This window comes from Anarhichas minor, unplaced genomic scaffold, assembly GCF_050575085.1.
Source record: "Anarhichas minor isolate MPS153535 unplaced genomic scaffold, ASM5057508v1 ptg000137l, whole genome shotgun sequence".
Classification (NCBI taxonomy): Eukaryota; Metazoa; Chordata; class Actinopteri; order Perciformes; family Anarhichadidae; genus Anarhichas; species Anarhichas minor.
In genome coordinates this window covers 821,594-846,437 of record NW_027466583.1, presented here as the reverse complement: position 1 = coordinate 846,437, position 24,844 = coordinate 821,594, and the positions used below count along the sequence as shown (strand labels likewise).

At 42.6% G+C, this 24,844-nt stretch overlaps 2 protein-coding genes and 1 long non-coding RNA gene across 3 annotated transcripts in view; 1 reads left to right on the top strand and 2 right to left on the bottom strand.

Annotated features, from left to right (window-relative positions):
* LOC142943477 (uncharacterized) overlaps window positions 1–24,844 on the top strand; it is a 226,207-nt gene that overhangs the window by 92,597 nt on the left and 108,766 nt on the right. The window lies entirely within an intron of this gene.
* On the bottom strand, window positions 3,017–9,302 carry LOC142943469 (uncharacterized). Its single transcript, XR_012952073.1, has 3 exons — window positions 9,199–9,302; window positions 7,121–7,219; window positions 3,017–3,100 (listed from the first exon to the last, which is right to left on the bottom strand). It is a non-coding gene; the product is annotated as an uncharacterized LOC142943469 (long non-coding RNA).
* LOC142943475 (Fc receptor-like B) lies at window positions 10,165–11,054 on the bottom strand. The gene is made up of 3 exons (XM_076085008.1): window positions 11,000–11,054; window positions 10,510–10,770; window positions 10,165–10,430 (listed from the first exon to the last, which is right to left on the bottom strand). Exons 1-3 carry the CDS (start codon window positions 11,052–11,054, stop codon window positions 10,165–10,167), a joined length of 582 nt encoding a protein of 193 aa, XP_075941123.1.

Genomic DNA, 24,844 nt, shown 5'->3' with positions numbered 1-24,844 from the left:
ACACATGTTTCTCTAAGGGTAGAGATCAGCTCTGATGATCTCTGATGATCTCCACAGGGTTCCATGGATCGTGGTCTCATCTGGACCCTGGTCCTTCCTCCCACCATGGCCCTGCTGACTCCCACTTGTATCATCACTCACATACTATCATATTACTGATACCATTAACGTACATTACTGACTTTGCTTCTGGCCCGCAGTCTCTGTGCTTTCTCTCCTCACAGGTTCCTGTGGATCCTGGTTCTACCTGGACCTGGTCCTGCCTCCTGCCCTGGTTATGTCATACATTGAACGTGTTATAACTGTGTTATGCATCACATCTATCTCACTTCATCCTGAGAGGATCCTCCTCTGCTGCTCCCTCAGGTCTTGTCCTCTTTCCTCCGTTAAAGGGTCTTTGGGAGTTGTTCCATTTCTGATGTGAGGGTCAAAGGTCAGAGGAGGTTTGGGTTAAACGATCTGTGTCCAGACAGAAGAAACATCTGATATGAGAACAATAGTTATTTATACGTCTACAATACTGTGCACGTCTACAAACACACGTCTGTACATGGACACATGGACAGACGTGTGTCCATGTGTCTGTATATTCTAGAATCCATTTCGAGGTGAGACACAGATTACTGAACATACTGACGCTTGAAGATATTAGAGATGTAGAATACCTGAATGTAGCCTTGGGGTTAAAGTGGGGGAGGGGCTCTGCTGCTCAGACTTTATATATTATATATTAAATCTGTAGAACAAAGTAAAGCTGTTCTGTTATCACCTGCTGGTCGTGATGTCATGTTCACACTTCATCTTCTGCATCATGAAGTGTTTACACAGAAGTTAAATGTCTCGTATCATAACTCAACTTCATACATCTTGAGACTCATCTAGTTCTAATATTAATAATAATCATAAACTCTTTCATGCTGTGACTATATTCTGCCTTCTTTTGTCTTCCAGTTTAACCTGGAATATCAGCGTTCTGCAGCTGCACTGCATCATGGGAGTTTGTGTCACTGAGCATGCTCAGTGTGTTGCTGTCAGCGTGTGAACGGTGGAGCTGCAGTACAGCTGAACACCACCAGGTGGCAGACTGCTGCAGAGGAAGGGCTGCAGCGTCTCTGAGGAAACGATCGCTAGAGACACGATGATGATTCCACAGGATGAAGCAGATGTTTGTCAAACAAAGAAACATGCTCCCTTGTTTCCTCTCTCCTCACGTCTCCAGTGAGACAGAGGACAGAATTAGGACGTGTCCATGGAAGACTTAAGTACGTTTTGAGAAGATGAAAGCAGTCTGTCGTAGAACTCATATTCCTGCTGATATCAAGTCACCAGACCTGAGACTTTGTCTCCATGTCCATCATGAACAGGAGACAGACAGACATGTCTCACTGTCCGTATGTCTTTAAGTGTCTCTGATCACTTCATGATGTCCATGTATTTATTTAAACTTCACAGACTGTTTGTGAGTCGTGTGAATGTCAAACCGCTGGATGAGCTTCGTGCTCATAGTCTGTGGTGAGTCGGTTAGCCACAACAGAACCAGCTCTGAGAAACCCACATCACACGAGGACACTACCAACACAGTTTATTGATCCTGCAGAGACACATACACACACAATATAAATAACTAATATATAAATAATATAAATATGATAAATACATTGCTGTGTTCAGTAGAATACATGTTGCTGTTCCTACTGAAACACTTATGGAGGAGAAATAAGGAACAAAATATATTATTTTAATCTTTAGTTTTACTTTTTGAACAAAAAAAAACATAAATATGCTGTAAATTTGAGTTGTTTGTCTCAACAAATATTAATAATAAACATGTACTGAGGAGTGAGGACCAGGTACACCTGGCTGGACTCCACTGGTGTGACTGGTGTGACTGGTTGGACTGGTGACGGTCTACCTCAGTGAAGAGTAGAGGACGTCTGGTTCTGGTGGAAACTCTGAACACAAACAATATGAGGAACAAAGAATCTGTTATTGTTCTATATTATCTAATTCTATAAACAGGAACATTTATTTCTTTGAGCCAAATGATTTATTAACGTTAACTGCTGATCTGTTAATGTGTGTTCAGTGCTAGGCTAAGCTAAGCTAAGCTAATGACATAATTAGATCATTTAGTCTTAATTATTAGCATAATCTTCAGTAATTTGAGTGTTTTTTGTGAAATGTAATTTAAAGTCAGTTTACATTAGTATCAGGCAGCTTGTTGACGTGTCAGGTCTCATCTTTAACTCCTCGAGCTAAAGGGCTAATATGTTAGCATGCTAACGTTTATAGCTAATAGCTACAAACCTTCAGTACGTTGTTTGGCTCGCTCGTAGTTTGATTTAAATACAATCTAACACGGTTGTGTATTTGTTGTTTCTGTTTTGCAGCAGCATTTAATAAACACCATTTCCCATGAGCCCACAAACCACCACGGAAACATTTAAAACATCCTATTTATATGTATGCAAACACAGTGTCTGTGGTGAATGTACTGCAGTAAAACGTAAAGTAGACAAAATACTCAAAAACTGCACTTAAATTTATATAAAATAGGGGAAAATAAACTGCTTCCAGCTTTTATTTTGGCGGTTAGTTCAGACGTGTCTTTAATAATAAGCATTAAAAAATAATTCCCTCCAAAATAATTTATTGTCAAAACAAGTGCAACATGATTTTATTTTGGGGTTATTTGTTAAAACAAACTGATGTTTCTTTTAATTACCCTTAAAATCTGGTAATTCATACAAAGTATGTCAACATTTAAATTAAAGACAATGTAGTGATGGATAATGAGCCTGTATTTGTTTTAATAACTATAACTGGTTTAGAGATCTTTACATTTAGTAGTTCTGAGCTGACATCCTGATTACCAACATCTATTTAAAGGAGTAGTTTAAGTTCTCTTCTTCTTCTTCTTCTTCTTCTTTCTGAGCGTGAGAAGATCAATATCTCAGTCTCATGTCTGTGTGGTCAGTACGGAGCCGGAGTCAGGACGTGGTTAGCTTAGCTTAGCATTTGATGTCTCCGATGACTATTTGTCCATAAGTGACGTCTCCTGGTCGTCTCATTGCTGAGTACACTGCAGCTGGATCACTCTCTGGGGAATACAACACAGATTACATTACTGCAGGTACTACTACTGATACCAGTACTGTTAGCGCTACTCCTAGTACTGCGGTACATGCAATATAAAGAAGAATATTAATACTACTGCTGTAGTGCACCACAGAACGCCACAGGAGGTCTGTTCTACCGGTGGCCATCAAACTGTATAACTCCTCCCCCTTCTGCAGGAAGGGCAGCTGTAACATCAGACATCTTGCAGTATTACTTATATCATGTGCAATACTACCTTTCTATATCATGTGCAATAGAATAGAATAGAAATGTACTTTATTTATCCCCAAGGGGAAATTTGTCTGTGGCAGCAGCAAATAGGGTTACACAATAAAATAAAATATTAAGTATGGAAAATGCACAAAATATACAATATAATAATAATAAAATAGCAGAGCAGGACCTATTAAATTAAAGAAAATAAAGTAATAAAATGCACAGTATATACACTAAATAGAATCGTATTAAATTAACTGAGTAGGAACAAATAAACTAAACAGTAGTGCACAAGATCACCAACAGCAGCAACAACAGTGTAGCAGTGTTATAGTCTAGTGTTTCATCTGGCCAGAGGTGTTTTATTATAGAGTCTAATGGCAGTGGGAAGGAATGTTCTCCTGTATCGGTCCTTGTGACAGCGGAGCTGGATCAGTCTGTTGGAGAAAGTGCTCCGCTGTCCCTGCAGTAGGTGGTGGAGAGGGTGGTCCGGGTTATCCAATATGGACAATAGTTTCTTCAGTGTCCTCCTCTCCACCACCTCTTCCAGATAGTCTTGTTTGCAGCCAATGATGGAGCCGGCCTTCTTAACCAGTTTGTTAAGTCTGTTGGTGTCTCCGGCTCCAATGCTGCTCCCTCAGCAGACTACAGAAGTACAGTGCACTGGCCACAACAGACTGGTAGAACATCTCCAACATCTTGCTGCACACGTTGAAGGATCCAAGTTTCCTCAAGAAGAAGAGTCGACTCATCCCCTTCTTGTACACAGCGTTGATGTTGGTCTTCCAGTTCAATCTGTTGTCGATGGAGACCCCCAGGTACCTGTACTCATCCACCATGTCCACATCCTCTCCCAGAACTCTCAGCGGTTGTGGAGCCGTCGTCTTCCTCCTGAAGTCGACCACCATCTCTCTGGTCTTGGCCACGTTCAGACGCAGGTGATTTCTACCGGCCCACTCCACAAAGTCCTCCACTACTGTCCTGTACTCCTCCTCCCGTCCGTCCCTTATACACCCGACCACTGCAGAGTCATCAGAGAACTTCTGCAGATGGCATGACCCTGAGTTGTACTGGAAGTCAGTGGTGTACAAGGTGAACAGCAAGGGAGATAGAACAGTTCCCTGTGGGGCTCCAGTATCACTGACCACTGTATCAGACAGCACACGGCCCAGTTGGACAAACTCTGGTCTGCCCGTGAGGTAGTCAGTGATCCAGGAGACAGTGGACGCGTTAACCCCCACCACCCGCAGCTTCTCACTCAGCAGCACTGGTTGGATGGTGTTGAATGCACTGAAGTCAAAGAAAGTGATTCTCACAGAGCCACCGGTTCATCCAGGTGCGACTGAGCTCGTTGCAGCAGGTAGATGATGGCGTCGTCCACTCCCACATGAGGCTGGTATGCAAATTGCAGAGGGTCCAGTGAGGATTTCACCTGCGGCCGGAGGTGGCCAAGACCAGCCTCTCCAGCACCTTCATCACGTGTGATGTGAGGGCAACTGGTCGGTAGTCATTGAGGCTAGATGGAGTCGTCTTCTTTGGTACGGGAACCAGGCACGACGTCTTCCACAGCACCGGGACTTCCTCCTCCTTCAGGCTCAGGTTGAAGAGGTGTTGCAGGACATTAGACAGCTGGCTGGCGCAGGTCTTCAGGGCCCTGGGGCTGATGCCATCAGGTCCAGCAGCCTTGCCTTGATGGAGTCGCTCCAGCTGTCTTCTCACCTGGCCAGTCGTCACAGAGAGGGGGGGAGGGCGGTCATAGTGTTGGTGGTGGCAGAGCCCTTTGAAGTGGAGAGCTCTGAGTCCATGCAGCTCACCAGGGGGGACAGAGGGGGAGGTGTTTGGGAGGTGTGGTGTGTAGAGGAGACAGATGAGGGCTGTGAGCTAAACCTATTGAAGAAAGAGTTGAGCTCGTTGGCCCTCTCCAGGGAGCCCCCTGGTTGTCTCCCTCCAACCTTGAAGCCAGTAATCTGCTTCATCCCCGTCCACACCTCCTTCACATTGTTCTGCTGGAGTTTGGCCTCCAGCTTCCTCCTGTAGGAGTCCTTGCACTCCCTGATCTTCACCTTCAGGTCACGCTGGACTCTCCTGAGCTCGTCCCTGTCCCCAGACCTGAAAGCTGCTTTCTTCTTATTAAGAAGAGCTTTCCGGTCACTGGTGATCCATGGCTTGTTGTTGGGGAAGCAGCGTAGAGTCCGGGATGGAATGGTGGTTTGTTCACAGAATTTGATGTATTCTGTGATACATTCCGTCATGCTGTTGAGGTCCTCCCCATGTGGTCCACACAGCACACCCCAATCCGTTGACTCAAAGCAGTCCTGCAGGGCGTCATTAGCCTCCAGAGACCACCTCCTCACAGTCCTGGTAGTCACAGGCAGCCTCTGCACCAGAGGAACATACCTGGGTGTTAACAGGATCAGGGTGTGATCAGACCTGCCAAGGGGGGGAAGGGCAGTGGCACTGTATGCATCCTTAGCATTAGCATACAGAAGGTCCAGAGTTGTGTTATTTCTTGTGGGGCAGTCAACATACTGGTGAAAAGTTGGCAGGGCTTTATCCAGGGTGGTGTGATTAAAGTCTCCAGTATTGCCAAAAATGCACCAGGATGTTGACTCAGCAGTCCAGACACAGTGGAGTGGATGGTGTCCACTGCTGTCTCGGCGTCAGCTGATGGGGGATGTACACAGCGACAACAATGGCGGACGAGAACTCCCCAATACTACCTTTCAATATCATGTGCAATACTACCTTTCAATAGTATGTGCAATACTACCTTTCTATATCATGTGCAATACTACCTTTCAATATCATGTGCAATACTACCTTTTAATATCATGTGCAATACTACCTTTTAATATCATGTCCAATACTACCTTTCAATATCATGTGCAATACTACCTTTCTATATCATGTGCAATACTACCTTTTAATATCATGTCCAATACTACCTTTCAATATCATGTGCAATACTACCTTTCTATATCATGTGCAATACTACCTTTCTATATCATGTGCAATACTACCTTTTAATATCATGTCCAATACTACCTTTCAATATCATGTGCAATACTACCTTTCAATATCATGTGCAATACTACCTTTCTATATCATGTGCAATACTACCTTTTAATATCATGTCCAATACTACCTTTCAATATCATGTGCAATACTACCTTTCTATATCATGTGCAATATTTTCTTTTAATACTTTTTTAATACCATTTCTATTTTATTTTACTTGTTTCATCACATAAAACCTACTTTTATTGTTGTGCTATTAGGCACTGGTGTTAATATTACTGCTTATAAACTTCATATTTGTAATGTTTTTCTTCTGATCTATATCTCTGGCTATTTCCTCCGGGATGAATAAAGTTCAGTCTTGTCTCATCGTATTGTTTGTGTATCTGGTCTTAATCATTTCAGACCAAATATAGCTTGAGGCTGTTTATCAGAAACAGGAAGCTGGACGACCACGAGGACGCTCGCTTCGATTAAAACAATTCGGCACTTTTTACCACAAGTCTCAAACCGGACACATGTTCACACAGTTCAGTGGAATCAACAGGAGGGTGTTGCTGCGGTGGTTTTAAAAGCAGTTAATAGTCAGTTTGAGATGCAGAAGTGTATCTGGTCTGTTGAGTACATCGACACTTTTATATCCTGCCTCAAATCTGAATTTGACTGAAAATAGTCCCGAACAAAGTCCTGTTTGTTTGACAGATGTGAACAGAAACAGATGTTTCTGCTGTTGGTCCTCGATGGAGACGCATAAGAGCAGCTGTACCTCTCGTCCTGTTTGATTTGATGTCTCCGATGACTATTTGTCCATAAGTGACGTCTTCTGGTCGTCTCACTGCTGAGTACACTGCAGCTGGATCACTCTCTGTGGAATACAACACTTTATTTAAGCTCTTACTACAATCAATAATACCTGTTTACTCATAGCATAAGAATGAAGGGCAGGGTATGTATAAGGGTAGAATGAAATATTGCTAAATTATAGCAGCAAATATCAGGATAAAAGCTTCAAAGGGAAGTCAATGTTTTGACATTTCTGCTGCTGTGAAAGAATAAAAGTGACCCGACAGATGTGAAGGGAACCACAGAGCTGATTAATCAAGATGAGTCGACACGTTGACTTATCAACTCGTCAGGATGTCACACAAACTGCACTTATTAACATTTTAAATTTAAATATGACACATGAGAACACGGACAAAATGTGACTCAACATAGAAAAAGAGTTAGACTTTAGACTAGGTTTATAGTTAGAACTGGTTCAGGTTTATAGTTAGAACTGACTCAGGTTTATAGTTAGGGCTGGTTCAGGTTTATAGTTAGGGCTGGTTCAGGTTTATAGTTAGGGCTGGTTCAGGTTTATAGTTAGGGCTGGTTCAGGTTTATAGTTAGGGCTGGTTCAGGTTCATAGTTAGGGCTGGTTCAGGTTTATAGTTAGGACTGGTTCAGGTTTATAGTTAGGGCTGGTTCAGGTTTATAGTTAGGACTGGTTCAGGTTTATAGTTAGGGCTGCCTCAGGTTTATAGTTAGGGCTGGTTCAGGTTTATAGTTAGGGCTGGTTCAGGTTTATAGTTAGGACTGGTTCAAGTTCACAGTTAGGGCTGGTTCAGGTGTATAGTTAGGGCTGGTTCAGGTTTATAGTTAGGGCTGGTTCAGGTTTATAGTTAGGACTGGTTCAGGTTTATAGTTAGGGCTGGTTCAGGTTCACAGTTAGGGCTGGTTCAGGTTTATAGTTAGGACTGGTTCAGGTTTATAGTTAGGGCTGGTTCAGGTTTATAGTTAGGGCTGGTTCAGGTTTATAGTTAGGACTGGTTCAGGTTTATAGTTAGGGCTGGTTCAGGTTTATAGTTAGGACTGGTTCAGGTTTATAGTTAGGACTGGTTCAGGTTTATAGTTAGGGCTGGTTCAGATTTATAGTTAGGACTGGTTCAGGTTTATAGTTAGGGCTGGTTCAGATTTATAGTTAGGGCTGGTTCAGGTTTATAGTTAGGACTGGTTCAGGTCTATAGTTAGAGCTGGCTCAGATTTGTCTTGGTTCAGTCTCCAAATATGGTGCTATAGGTCTAGACTGCTGGAGGACTTCCTAGGATGCACTAAGCTCTTCTCTCCTCCTCTTTCTCTCCATCTGTATGTATTTGGGGCGACTTTGGCTCACTGGGTTAAGAGGGTTGTTTGGTAACCGCAGGGTAGAAGGCCAAGGTCAACGGTTCGATCCTTGACTGGGACGTGTCACGTGTCGAAGTGTCCCTGAGCAAGACCCTAACGGCTCCCCGGGCGCCTGCTCCCTATATACAGGGATGGGTCAAATGCAGAGACAAATTTCCCCTTCCAATATAGTATTAATTCCATTAATGCTCATTAATAATTTGTAGTCTACAGATCAATAACAGTGTTTGAGTAAAATGCATTGCTTAATTTGTAGATATGTTGTATATGATCGGAAGACAGAGAAATGTGATTCTGCACATTTATGACTTATTAATAATAACTCTGTGTTTCATCAACAGTCCTGCTGACGTGTTTTACTCAGAAAGAGGAAACTAGATGACCACAGTGTTGCTGGCTTCAGTTAACCACAAGGTACAAAACAGACATTCTCACATGCAGAGCACAACACCTGAAATAGACCTCACTACTGTCTGAAGGTTTAGGGACTAAAAACATTGATTTTACATTCATATGCACAGTATGTGGATGAAAAGCCTTTCTAAAAATACTCTTTTTTAAAACTGTCCTCTCAACGTTTAAAATTCAAGTGAGTCCTCACGAGGACATAAAAACAAGAACACACACACACACAGTACCATCGACTCCCCTAAAAAGAATCAGTAAGAGCATCTTTACCTCTGCTCCGTCTGATTGGCTGTTGGAGGTTACGGGATATTTTGACATCACTGTATGTGATGTCATCTGTGACGTCATCACCTCCGACTTCTTCTCCAGCAGCTGAAGTGAGCCGAAACAATAAACAAATATCAATCACTTTATTCATGATGATCTTCAATATCAAACTTCCTCTGCTGAGGAAGATCATGTGACATGCTCAAAAGCTCCAGAGCATTCTAAATGGACCTCGTGGTGAGATGGTCCTGATGGACTTTAGGAAACAGTGAAATGTGATGTTTAAACATAATCTGTCTTTGTTTGTTGTTGTTTGAGTCTAACCTTCAGGTTTCCGATGGATGCATCGTCTCACCAGTAGAACCAGTAGAACCAGCAGAACCAGGACACCGAAAGAGAAGAGAGCAAGACACCAGGGTGGCAGAAAAGAAGGTAAGACAGAGGAGGGTGTGGAAGAGGAGGGAGGACTAGAGAAAGAGGAGGGTGTAGGAGGTGTAGAGGTAGGTTTCCCTAAAATGAACAAAAAATATATAAATATATTTAATATCACAGAAATAAGAGATAAATGGATAACACGGTCACCACTTTCACTGTTCGTCTTCTAATAATGTGTGTAATGAAACCATAGAAAAAGAATAAGAGTAGAACAGACATGTCCATTCAAATATGGCGGCCATTTTTATGTGTACCGATGTCATAGCGATCGTTGTAGCGGGCTAACTTCAGTATGAACGTAAGTCTCTTTAACGAGTCGTAACGTTACGAAGCGTCAATACAACCAGTGTAGCATTAAAGCATTGGTGGAGTTAGCCAGCTAGCTAGCTAACAGACAGCTAGTTAGCTGCCATGCTATTTCCACCATGCTGTAATGCTACACTGGTAGGGCTGGGTCTCGGTGCTCGATTACCTTTAAGACCTTTTGATGACTTAATACAGAGTATCTAAACTCATTAAAGAAAACAAGGTTAGTCAAGCGTCACCTTTGACCTCCTCAGCTGTGACAGACAGCCAGCTGGGTGGAGACTCTCCATCACTCATGTTACACCTGTAGAGGCCTTCATCAGACCTGGAGACATGCTGGATGGTCATGAGACCTTCAGGCTCAGTCCTGATTAAGGATCCGTCTTTAGAGAAACCAGCTGAGAGGTCGGAGGACGTCTTGGTCCTACAGGACAGAGTGACCTCATGTCCCTCCATCACAGGGAGGACAGGACTCTGCAGGATCACCGGTCCATCTGAACACAGAGACAAAGTCCAGTGTTTCATGCGTTCACACACAGCTTCATCAACACTGACTCCACAGTCTGATCTTACCAGAGACGCTGATGTTGATGCTGTTACTGGTTCCTCCCTCTCTGGACTCACACCAGTAGACTCCACCGTCCCAAGGGACCATGTAGATGATCTCACAGGAAGAACCAGCTGTTTGTCCCCATCCATCTCCACACTGAGTTCTGTTTCCTCTGGTTGTGTTTCTCCTCACAGTCCATGCAGAGGGGTCGTCCTCCTCACAGCTCAGAGAGACAGATTGTCCTTTGAATACCTGAGAGCTGCTGGGACTCACAGTGAGACGAGCTGAGAGGGAAAAGAGGACAGAAAACATGGTTAACATTCGATTTTTGTCCAGATTCCTCATGTTCCTACTTTCTACCTGCTGCACATATGATGTCAGACTGGAAACATATAAACTAACATGATGTTCCCGGCCCAAGAGCAGCTGACAGGATATTTAGAGACACATGTGCGTTATGGTGTTTCTAGTGTAGCTCTGCAGCTCTGTGTTGAACGACAACCACAAACAAACCCTGAACCGTGACAAACTGCTCTGATCTCCTCTGTGCTTCAGACTCTTCGTGCATCTTTTTATGAATGTTTCTCTCACAAGTTGTGCGTTACTTGTAAATATTTGAGAGAAGAAGCAGTCTTCTGGTTTCTGAATGACTTCATGTTTCATTATGAGCAGCTTTATCTTTGCACACGTTGCTCAATGTTTGACTTCATGTGTTCATGTGTTCATGTGTTCATGTGTTCATGTGTTCATGTGTCCATGTGTCCATGTGTTCATGTGTTCATATGTACATGTGTACATGTGTACATGTGTTCATGTGTCCATGTGTACATGTGTACATGTGTTCATGTGTTCATGTGTCCATGTGTACATGTGTACATGTGTTCATGTGTCCATGTGTACATGTGTACATGTGTTCATGTGTTCATGTGTCCATGTGTACATGTGTTCATGTGTCCATGTGTACATGTGTTCATGTGTTCATATGTACATGTGTACATGTGTACATGTGTTCATGTGTCCATGTGTACATGTGTTCATGTGTACATGTGTTCATGTGTTCACTGACCCTGGTGTGTTGAGCAGCTCAGCAGTGAGGTCAGAACTGAGGAGAGAGACGCTGAGAGTTAGCTTCAGGTTTGACTGTCGACAGAGAAACTGTGATAATACAAGCTGCTCTGATTAGTTCAGAGCAGCTTGTATCCACAGAAACAACAAGCAAACAAAGCACAGGAAGGAAATATATGATCATACAAATAAACAGCTCTGGTGCTTTTAGAAGTTGGAGTAGAATGCAAAATTTTGAATAAAGGTCAGTTTTCACACTGTGAACTAAAACACATCAGTGAACGTTAATATATAATATAATATAATATATATAATATATACGTTGATTGAACACGTCATTCACTTGTACTGGCTCTACTCTGACTCGTGTAGATTCATGAAACAGCGAATGAGAATGTAACAGAATAGATAATGAAATATAAATAAAGGACTTTCACTGCTCTCTGGAGACGAGCACACACACACACACACATACACACGTTTCAGTGGACTCACCCAGCAGCCGGTGTAAAGAGGATTCCTGCATCTTCAGTGATGTTCAGTGTGAGAGCAGCACTGTGAGGTCTACAGCTCACCTCCTTCCTCTTTATCTGTCAGATGGAGATATGAGGGGTTTGACCGAGCAGTTGGCAGGAAATGGACTTTTTTTTGTTTTCATGTATTCATACGTCAGAGAGTCACATTTCTACTGTGCAGACACTCACACACAGAGAAATACATTCTGACCTTGAGTCTGTGAGGAAGCTGCATGTGTCGACTGAGAGAAACCAGACAGAAGCAGCGTAAGAAGGGTTCGGGTTATTCTACTGATCAAACTGTTCAGAGATCAGAGCAGACTGAAGTCACGAGAACACACAGCAGCTTAACACTGAACTATTGTGTGTATGTAGTACATATATGAATAAATATAATATGTCTTTGGTTCCTGTACCAAGTGTCCATGTTGTGACAGTAACAATGTCCTCTTGTAGGACAGGACCCTGAATCAGGATCACGATGGTCTTCATGTTCTTCCTGCAGAAACCATCACGTCTCTGGAATCGACTTTTCAGGACCACACCAATAACAGTATGAGTTTCGAGAGGTTTATTGCACAGTGGAATGAGAGCGAGAGAGAGAGACTTTATTTTCTTAAAACATGATAAAAACATTCAAAACAGTTTCTTTTCATCATATTTTCAAGGAACATTGAATATTAGTTCATGTTTTTGTTCATGTTCAGACTCTCTAGAGCAGGGGTCTTCAACATTTTTCAGGCCAAGGAGCCCCAAACTGATAGATGTGGAGCAGGGACCCCCGACTATATATATTGTATAAAATTGTGTTTTATATTAAATGGGCCTAGTGCCATGAATACCTCTTTATTGTGCGTTCAATACTAAGCTATTCAAATAATACACAGGTTCATATATTCATGTTGTTATTTTAAACATGTGAAGGTACAGTGAGTAGGGAGGCCGTGCCACTGACATTTATAAACACACCTTGTCAGCTGATACCAATGCCAATATCAACATTGTCTGTTAATTGCATGATAATCATCATACAAGATATTCACACTGATGTTTTTATTTTAAATGTGGAAATGAAAAATGAGTGATGGCCTACTAGTACCACTGCCATGCATACACATACCTGTTATCCTGCATACAATACTGAACGATTAAAATAATGGACAGATTCATGTTTAGAGGGGGAAAAAAACTAAAATTTCGCGGACCCCCTGCAGTACCTCCGCGGACCCGCGGACCCCCTGTTGAAGACCTCTGCTCTAGACTGTTTCACTGAATGATGGTTCTGAGACATTCAGCTCTGCAATAAATCCTTGATCTGGAAATAGATCTGTAGAATCAGGAGCTTCCTCTCCTCCGTCGTCCTCCTTCAGCATCTCGACCTCGTCCTCCGTCAGTCTCTCCGCCAACCTGCTCAGGATCCTCCTGCTCTGCCAGATGGAAATCAGCCCGAGTAGAGAAGCCACTGCAGGTGCGTCTCTCAGTCCAGGAACATCTACCTCCACCAGTGTCCTCAGGGTGGTGGTCCCAGAGGAGCACAGCATGCTGCTCAGACCTGGAGTCGTGCCACCCTGGATGTCCATCTTGGCTCCGTTCACCAGCGGCTCCTGAAGCAGCCAGTGTGAGCACGTGGGCTCCAGTCTCTTATTTTCCATTAGCTCCATCATTGTTCAGCTCTTTCTTTAATATCTGAACTATTTTTTTCAGTCTGAAGCCTTCTTGCTCTGTGAGACCTCCTCTGTCCTTACTCCTCATGTGTGCTCTGACAGAGTTTAAGAGCTTCTCTTTGTCAGAGAGGTAGTCCTCCACTTTAGCTCCTCTTATATTCTTACTCCTCAGCAGATACTCTTGTATCTCCTCCACACTGTAGCCTTCAGAGCTCTTACAGCTGCCAGCCCTGCACTCAGAGAGCTCACTGTCAGCAGCAGAGTCCTCCTCCAGACTGGGCTCACACTCAGCTGCTCCTCTACTTCCTGTCGTTGCCACTTTTTTGGCCTGTGAGTTTCCACTATTTCCTCTCTGTTTCCTCTTCAGCTGAGGGGCTTTGAGTTGCCCCTCGTCTTCCTCCATGTCTACCTCACTACCTGACTCCACCTGTCCTCCAGTTCTCTCCCTCACCTTCTGGACATCACTTGTCTCCTCCTCCCTCACCACCTGTAATCCACTTGTCCCCTCCTCCCTCACCTCCTGGGCCCCACCCATCTCCTCTACCCTCGCCTCCTGGGCCACACTTGTCTCCTCCACCATCACCTCCTCCACCCTCATCTCCTGGGCCCCACCCGTCTCCTCCACCCTTGCCTCCTGTGCTCCACTTTTTCCCTCCTGTCCGTCCTGCTTGTCCCCTCTGCCCTCCTCAGTACCTTTCTGGTTCTGCTCTTTATGAGAACTGTTTCCTCAGGACAAGCTCTGCTCTGATGTCCTTCTTTCCCACCGCTGTAACATTTAAAGTCATCAGTCTTTGCAAAAACTACATAATCAAAGTCCTCTACAGTGATTTTAAACACGAGGTTTACCTCCCTGCTCCTGTTGTTGGGGATCATGAGGACATGTCTCCTGTGAGACACCACGTGTTTTAACAGCGGAGATTTAAACCCAGAAGACACTTTCCTAACCGGAGACACTACCTTCCTGTGTTTGGACAGCTCCTTGATTATGGCATCGTTTCTAATAAACGGAGGAACGTTGGACACAGTAACTTTTACTGCCGGTGAGCTGAGAGGATAAACGGGCAGGAAGTGTTCACCCACCTCGACCCCGTTCTCCAACACCACTTCCGCAGCTTCTAAACCATCTAAAAATATGACCACAGCGTTGTTCATCCGCGCTGCGGACTTCACGCAGCTGTGGCCGACAAGCTCCCCCTCTGCCAGGCTGATACCTTCCACTGAACATGGTCAAATCCGTTAGGCTCATGGTGGCGTTTAGCAGCCGACAGCTCGCGCTGATCAGCTACAAACACCCACAAACAAAGACCCTAAAACCCCCTAACTGTGCACACAAACCCCGTGAACCCAACATTACCCAGTGAAGAAAAATGTCGAAAAATCGCTAGTATCGCTCTCAACAATCACGCTCCTTCGCTAATCATCGACTAATCAACGCTAATCATCAGTGGATCTCTGAGGAAGGGAGCTGTACATTAATGCAATAGAGGCTTCTTCGTTTGCTCAGCTGCTTTAATGGATCACCGTGTGTCTCACTTTACATGCATTTCCGGAACTCCCGTATAACCCCCGGTATATGCGCAAGCGCATTAGACTACCGTATATGACAGGAGCTGCCATGTTTTCCGGGGGAGTGGCAGCTTATCCAGCTACCTTCAGTTAGCCTGCGCTGGAGCAGCTTCAAGCTTATGGATGTGTTGCCATGGTGATTTTGCCAAACTTGCTTCGTGGAACCGAAAAGCCTGATCTACGTCATCTTATCCTGAAAAGTATCCGGCTAACTCAGTTAGCCACGTACGAGGAACGGGGCCCTGGTGTCCTCCAGGTGGACCTGGACTTAGTACCGTGGGATCAGTAAGTTGTTCTGATTGTACTTCTACAGGCTGTCGTTGTGTTTTTGTACCTGTCAGAAGCTAATGCTAACTAGCACCATGCTAACGCTAACTAGCACCATGCTAACGCTAACTAGCACCATGTAGCACCATGCTAACGCTAGGTGTTGTTGGGGTCCCGGTTACTAGCAGCCATTATCTAGGCTGAGCCTGTTTGTCAGTGTGCTTCTTTCTTGTCCGCCATGTTTGTTTGTGCTGTGTTCCTTCTTATTCTGAAGCCAGAGTCTCGCTGTGAAGTACGAGCTTGTAGCAGGAAGGTTTGTCCACCGTGTGTGAGTGTGTCTGTGTGTGCGTGTGTGTGTGTGTGTTTGGTTAGCCGTCATCTGCACATGCGCAGAGTGTTTACAGCTTGTTGACTCCAAGCACTTGTTGAGTCCAGCAGAGGGCCATGTTGACTAGGAGTGGTTGTTACTGACACAGTAGTCGTGTTGTGTGTGCGTGTGTATATGTATATACGTATATGTATATATATATATATATATATATATATATATATATATATATATTCTGTGTATATATATGTATATCTTTTGTATTTCTATATATTTAAATAAATAATATAACAGACTGGACTCTTTCAGTGGGACCAGCAGCTCTGCTGGTGCTCAGTGTCTCTGGTTATCTGGCAGCTCACTGAAACTAATGCAGTGTGAACACAAACACTCACAAGTTACAGTACACGTTGGACACAAACACTCACAAGTACACGTTGGAAACAGACTGATAGATTATCAAGCAGTGATGTTGGTACTGCTCCTACTTTCTGTTGCGTTTGCTTTCACTGGGGTGTGGACATCAACGCAGTCATGCGCAGTCACGAGCCAACCGTCTGTTTATTCTCTGCACTAACACACCCAGTGGTTACCAGGGTGTGTTAGTGCAGAGAATAAACCGACAGGAGTAGGAATAGGACCAGCAGCAGATCCACTCAGCTATCATGGCTTCACTCCTCATCCTGTCATTTCTTCTGACTGAAGCTGCTGGTAAAGATCAACTTTAATCACAATAGATATATTCATGAGATTTTTAGTTTTGACCAGTTTTGTGAAACAGTTGATCTTATTTTAGTAAATATTGAAAACAGATAATAATGGTTCACTTTATGATCTCTGTCACAGTTAATCTCAGCTTGTTTGATAATCAGACTGGATTTTTGAAAAGTGTAAAGAAATGTTTTGAAGTAGTTCCTAAATGTATATGTATTGATACGTATGTTCCTTACAATGTTACGTTGATGTATTTAACTCAGTCAGTAACTACAGGCCCTGTCCACACTACTCCGTTTTTACTCCGTATTTGCTACGTTTACACTGAGCGGCCACACTACGCCGGAGTTTTGGAGCACCCTAAACGGAGGAATCTGAAAACTCCGCCGAGGTTGGAGGCAGCCATGACGTCTCCGTCCCTGATTCGTCACACTCACTATCACGTGACCCGTACCCGGAAGAAAACAAACTGGGCTACCAGCGATTCATTTCAACATGGATAACTAATTGCAAGCGTTGCTGCTAGCACAACAGCTACATGATGTTGCTGCTAGCACAACAGCTACATGATGTTGCTGCTAGCACAACAGCTAGCAGCAGCTGTTGTGCAGTAAAAGTCTGCATTTCTGTGGAGGAAGCAGCTGTTATTGGAGTGATTAGCGAGCGGCGTGACCGTCATCAGCCCTATGGAGCAGCTCGTTGTTTTTAGATTCTAATGAGAAGACACGCTGCTCTAACGTTTTACTTCTTCCGTTTGGTAGCCTTGAGAGACCTTAGTCTGTAAGTATGTATTTATGAAGCATGAAAAGATGTACGTAGATATATTCTATTCGCGTGTTTAGTATAACATTTGTGTTGTATTAAATGCTAATCGCGGTTAGCATTTCTCCATTGGCAGTAATGTTAAAATTAGCTTAGAAGCTAGCTAGGCGGACATGTTACATGCTGGCTATATCATGGATTGTTGTTTTGTATTCATGTAATGTGTATAGGGACAGTTTATAAAGCCATATTTCATATTGTGTTTCCACAGTTTTACAAATAAAGATTCACACTGAAGTCTTGAAACTCTTCTATGGATTCCATGGTCTTTATTTCACGGATCTACTGTTAGCGATCTGCTAAGCTTTCCTGCACGAAGCAAGAGCAGAATAGAGTGAGAGACGTGTGTTGACCACATTTATGGACCCATATTCTAGTAAACGTTTACGTGTAAGTGTTGATTTTAAAGTAAATTTGATGTGAGAGAGAGAGATAGACCCGCAGCGCTAGAGAGAGAGAGAGAGAGAGAGAGAGAGAGAGAGAGAGAGAGAGAGAGAGAGAGAGAGAGAGAGAGAGAGAGAGAGAGAGAGAGAGAGAGAGAGAGAGAGAGAGAGAGAGAGAGAGAGAGAGAGAGAGACCCGCAGCGCTGTAACTAAGTCTGAAAAATAAAACTTCTAAAACTTTCCATGAACTGTGTCTGTTTGAGTTTACAGAGGGAGATTTTAGAGGAAGATCTTAAGTATCAAATACAACCTTTCATTATTAAAGACTACTTTATTACTCTGTCGTATTTTCTTCTTTTTTTTTTTAACTAAGCAAGCAATTCACTTCCTGTTTACACCGTCACGCGCATGCCCAGTGTAGTTAATGGTCACGTGCTGTCCGCCTTCGACGGCTGCCGTGTGGACGCAGATCAACTCGAGAATGATGCTGAAACAAACTCCCGTTTCTATTTGACAAATCTGCATCCAAGGAGAAACGGAGTAGTGTGGACAGGGCCTAAGATGTGAACCAGAGATTGTACTCAGTGTCTCTGTGTTCAGAGACACTGAGTAATTAATCAGACAAACTGCTCCTCTATTTACACTACTGTACCAAATATATTGTTGTTCTTTATGTTCATATAGATTCTTCTATTTATATTTATATTATACAGAGTAGTTAAATGTTTATGCTTAGATTCTTAGTTGTCTTTAATGTCCTTGTTTTTATGTGTTTCTTGTTTATTGTATATTCTGTTTGTACGTTGAGAGTAATGTTTAATAACCAGAGTCACATTCCATGTATGCGTACGAACACATGGCCAATAAAACTGGTTGTGATCTCAAGAGATCTCACTCTTTGCTCTGGATGTGTTTCAGGACTTGTTTTGGTAAAAGACGTAAAAGTAGGAGATACAGTCACTCTGAACTGCAGTGACAGCAGGACCCCCATCAGAGCTGTAGAGTGGATCAAAGAGGGCCAGCCACCAAAGTACATCCTGTTTTACACTGGTGGTCATTTGTATCTACACCAACAAGACTCCACCTTTAAGGACCGGGTGGAGCTGGCGGACCTCCAGCTGAAAGGAGGAAACTTGTCTCTGCGTCTGAAGGATGTGGTCCTCAACGACACCGGAACGTACCACTGTTTGGTGGCAGCAGGAGATTCAAGACGCAGAAAGAGAGCTGCCTTCATCGATGACGAGCCGGTCAGAACCATCCAGTTGAAGGTCACGGGTGAGTTAGTGGAGCTCAGTGTGGAGCAGGTTAGAGCTGCAGTTTACATGACTAATGTGTGTTTTAATCTTCAGATCCAGTGAACGGAAACACCATGAACAAACACGTCCTTCGTTCTTTCGTTGGGACGATAGTATGTTTTGCTTTGCTTCTTGTAGTCGTTGGAGTTGTTGTGTTTGGTCGCCAAGTGTATAAAAGACATCCGGTCAAGAGATCAGATGAAGATGGAGCGGTGAACGATCAGTTCATCAAACACTCAGTAGAACAACAGAACCCTGACTCGTCACCGTGAACCAATAATCTCCCTGGTTGCTGTAACCATCAGTGTAGTCATGACTCTCACTGCTCTGCTTGGCTAAACTCCGCCGCTCGTAGAGCTGCTAGAAGCAGTGAGACTCACGACAACGTGACTCTCCTCCACGATTGTGTGGTTCCAACAATTACTTGTCCCCTCCACGATTGCAGCCTTATCGAGGCGGGGGGGTTTGCGTACCTGATGATGCTGGTAGCTGTGCTGTCGGGACACATGTGTCCTGTTAGGGTCTCCCATGGCAGGTTGGTACCAGAGGAGGGTCAGACTAATGCAGTTATAAAGACCATCAAGAGAGCCAACACACACACATAGAGTTTATACATTCAACAAATGCTGCAGTAACAAAATGACACATGAGAGATTTCTATAAATATTCTAACGTACACAAAACTAACTCTACAGCAACCAGAGATGTTATCACGAGGAGCCTTCATTTACGCTTATTCATCGCTTTTGTTTGAAATCAGCTCTCCTATAATCAGGTGTTCTTGTCCTCTGTGTTTCATAAGTCGGGTTATTAACACATCTGTTCTACGGTGTGAAACGTGTACTTTGTACTAGTGATACGAGGTCTCATATATAAATATACTCATGTATAACACATGTCCAGCTCATGAAAGGATAAAGATAAACTGATTTATACTGAGGAGATGATTAAACTCAGAGAATTACAGTTAAACACTGTAAAACCAGATCAATGCAGATCACCAGAAATAATGTGAACAAACTAAAGTAAACTAAAGATTAGATACGCTTCTGAGAGAAGTAATTTATTATTTCATCTGAATCATAAACTTTGAATAACACAAAGAATGTATTTGAGAAATAAATACTTAACGTTCGTGCTACTTTTTATATTGTATTTGTGCATATTATGTACTGCAGCTCTAAATATTAAAAAGATCATTTGTATCACTTGTTGTAAATGATTGAAATGTTGAACGAGGAGCAGCTGCTGGTTTCCTTTGTGAAGAAGTGAAGCTGAAAGTAGAACCTGTTAGTGCTCCAGGTGTTATGAGTACCATGTTCACACAGGTAGATCTAACCTGAACAACAGACACACCTGTGTGAACACAAAGAGCACTGAAGGCACACTGTGACATACGTCATCACTTTTCAATAGAATGTCCCCAATCTCTCTCAGACCAACATCTGTGAACAGACCAAGTAGAAGAACGGGTTTCTGGAGGACCGCAATGCATGCTGGGATATATATATATATATATATATATATATATATATATATATATATATATATATATATATATATATATATATATATATATATATATATATATATATATATATATATATATATATATATATATATATATACGCTAATAACCTGTGATTAGATTAATTAAACACAAACTATGAACTGTTCTACTCACACGAGTTCAGAATTAAAGATGATTTCATCTTTTACAGTGAAGAATAAAGTCAACGAGAACTCAAGTTAACAGGTTGACATTGAACTCATCAGTTTCATTTATTTACGCTCACAGCTGATCACTTAGGCTTTTATGTGACAGAATAGAGGTGTGGTTCTACACACACACACACAGTGAAGACTTGTGACTCTACATCCTGGTTCCTGGTGCTCTGCAGCTTTAAGTGTTGCTGTGTAATGTGATCTCTCTTTGTCTCTTTGGCTCCACAGAGTCTGTGAGGACGTGTTGTAATAATAATAATTATAATAATGTAATGTAATCAGCCCTTCCCCCCACAGGCAGTAACTCTCTGTCACAGACAGTGTTTCTGTGGTCAACATGAGCTCCAGTGGAAACATGACACAGAAAGTCCTCAGAGTCATTTACCAGAAACCACCTGATAGAAGAGGAAGTTAAACCTCAGAGAGAAGAACTATTGTTCTCTGTTCTCTGTTCTCAAGAAGAACTGCAGCTTTAAGTCCTTCTGGATCTGATCCTCTTTATTGCTCCAGTATGATATTATTCATCACATCAACACGATGTCTGTGGTGTAAATAAGAGTGCGTGTGACCTCTGTGTGCTGACGTTGATCTAAATGTGTTTTATTCTTGATAAGACTCTTGTACAGACTCATGAAGAGTTTCACTTTCACAGAGTTTGTGTGAGGACAGTGAACCTCTCTGAGCTGTGATCAGACTCTCAGCAGAGTTTATAATCTCATCATCAGACTGTTTTGAATCTCAAATGTGGAGTCAAATCCTCCCTCTATCAGCACGAGAGCACTGAGAGCACATGTTGTTCCTCTTTATATCTTTAGTTTAACGTCTCGCTGGCTGTGAGTCAACTGCTGCAGAAAGAATCGTTAATGATTAATCTCATGAATGATTCACAGACATCAGATCAGAGTCTGGTGAGTTCAGGGACTTTTCCTCTGAATAGTTCTTCAGTTTGAAGAGAAACTGACTCATAAAGCAAAGAAGATGACGACGCCCACTTCACTGAAGCTGCTGCTGAGTTTCTACATGAAACATTCAAATGTTATTTCACCACTTCCTGTTTATTCTTTAGCCTCAATACCAGGAAGGAGTGTCTGTGGGAGGTTTATATTCTAACTGAACAGAACAGGATGATGATCAGTGTGACCAGTGGAGCTGGTGGAACATGTTCTCTGTAGGGCTGAGCCTCATCAATCAATGTCAGCAAACATCCCAGAATGATTTAATGCAAAAACATTAAGATATCAAACACGTATTAATACTCTACAGTTAAATATTTAACCTTTATTCCAACATGAAAATAACACTTTGACAAACACATCAGGACATCTTATTATAGTCTCAGTATAATATAATAATATATGATATACATATATTATGATATGATATATACTGTATATTATTACTCACCTGGAGCACTATGTTCACACAGGTTAATCTAACGTGAGCACTGACAGACACACCTGTATGAACAATGACAACAACCACACCTGTTCACCACAAAGAGCACTGAAGGCACACTGTGACATCCCAGTGAGCACTAACCCGGATTTCAACGTTGATTTTTGGTTGAAAAAGCGTTGATTTGGGGTCTGAACGTCTAATACCTATTTTCACCGTCTTTTGAACCGACTAAATTACGGTTACAATATCAACGTGTCACAAAACACCAATTTCTTTTAAAATATTGATGGTTTGTTCAGTTATAGGTTGAAAGAGACAAAGATTTTGGTTACTGCCGTATCTTTCATGCGACAGGTCTGTTGAAGTGATGAGGAAGGATGCTCCGTGGACACTGTTCTTACTGGTATAATAAAGTTTATTACAAACAAGCAACACATGCCATTACGGACGTCTAGATCGTCCGGAGGTCTCAAGTCGAATCCGAAAGTCCCTCCCTTTAGGGCTCTCGCTTCATCTTTATATAGGATACATGTCATGCATACATCTGGGCGGAACATAAGAGAATGTATGTGGCCTCCTCATTCTACACATCCCCCCTTCTGCCCCTGGTCTCCTGCACATCTGGTTTTCATCTAAGACAAATACACTTGGGGTCTTCGCTGTATCGTGCAAGGCCTGAAAATATACCACATTACTTTAAACGTATTTGAAGAAGGTGACCCAGCTCTACTCTTCATCACTATGACGCTGTAACTCAGAGGTGATGAAGGTGACCCAGCGATGTCCAGTAGTCTCCAGTGAGAGCAACTCACTGGAGACTACTCATTTCCACCACTTCCTGTTTGTACTTTAGCCTCAATACTCAGGAAGCAGCTGTGGGAGGTTTATATATACTGTATATATATATATATATATATGTATGTATATATATATATATACTGTATATATAAACCTACATACAGACAGTAGCTCAGTGTTGACCTGCTGCGTGTTGTTGTTCCAGTCTGCTCTGATCTCTAATGAACCCTGGACGTGTTGTCACGTGGTTCCTTCTTCCTGGAACAGGGTGTGTGTGTGTGTTGTGGCGTCACGTGTTCTGCTCAGATAAAACATGTTCAGACGTTCTGAACATGTTTTGCACGTTCATCTCAGCAGAGAGAGAGAGGTGGGATGTTGTGTTTGTGCTGTAGCCTGTTGAGAGTCAGTCTATGAGGGGGGGGGGGGGGGCAGATGGTTCAGATGTTACAGAACGTTAGCGGTGTTGACTGTTGTTCAGGCTGCTGTGAGTCGTCCACTGATAAAGGACCACAAGTAAGATGAGGTCTGGTAGCTTTCCTTACCGAGGGTCGCTACAACATCAATGAACTCTGCTCAGCTCGTGTCTTTCTGTAATTATTGAAGCATGCAGTTATATATTATATAAACTCTTATATATATTTATTTCTGCAGACTTCCTGCTTTGTGTTAAAGAGTTCTCAGTGAAGCTGCTGCCCCCTGCTGGCTGCTGACAGGAAGCGAACAGACAGGAAGCTACTGCACAACACTCATAATTCATATTTAATAATCAGCTCATAGCTGCACAAGTTAAACACATTATTCAAATGTTTCCAACAGAGAAGACGACGCCAGAGACCAGTAGAGACCAGTAGAGACATTAGAGACCAGTAGAGACCAGTTACAGACCAGTAGAGACCAGTAGAGAGAGACCAGTTAGAGACCAGTTAGAGACCAGTAGAGGCCAGTTAGAGACCAGTTACAGACCAGTAGAGACCAGTAGAGACCAGTAGAGACCAGTTAGAGACCGGTTAGAGACCGGTTAGAGACCAGTAGAGACCAGTAGAGACCAGTAGACCAGCAGCTGGTCTTCACTGGTGTGGAGGAGTGGATGTGGACTTGAGTGAGGAGTAGACGACCTCCGGCTCTGCTGAGAACTCTGAACACAAACAACATAAAACACAAATGACACTTTAATGAACAAGTGAATCAGACGAGCAGCTAAACCTCTGAAATATTATTATATGTTATTATTATTATTGTTATTGTTATTATTACCTCTCATCCTCTTTGGTCTGATCACTATTTCTCCATAATCGGCCTCTTCAGTTCTTTTCACTGATGAACAAACAGCAGCCGGATCGCTCTCTGGAAAATAAAAGAATATTCATACAAAGAATGTGTATTACATATGTGTATATATATATATATATACATATATATACTGTATATATATATACAGTAAATATTAAATGTATGGCAGTATACAGTCACAATCAAATATAAGGCCATTAATAAGAAAATCTTCAGCTAACATTCACTGTTTTAGAGAATAATGTAATAAAATTGATAGTATTTAAATGATATTCATCTCTATGCAGACGATACTGTTTTATATTGTGTTTTGGATTCTTTGGCTCTGTGGAAATTATCGCTCATTCCTTGAAGACATGCAAGATTTATCATTTATGCACAACAATCAATGCATGACAAACGGGTGTGAATGTCCGATCTAATAAGTAGTCACGATGGAGCGGATCTGGCAGCTAACGTTGGCTAACGCCCGAGCTAACACATTTTTGTAATGCTACAAATATTAAAATATCTAATGTTGGTAAATTA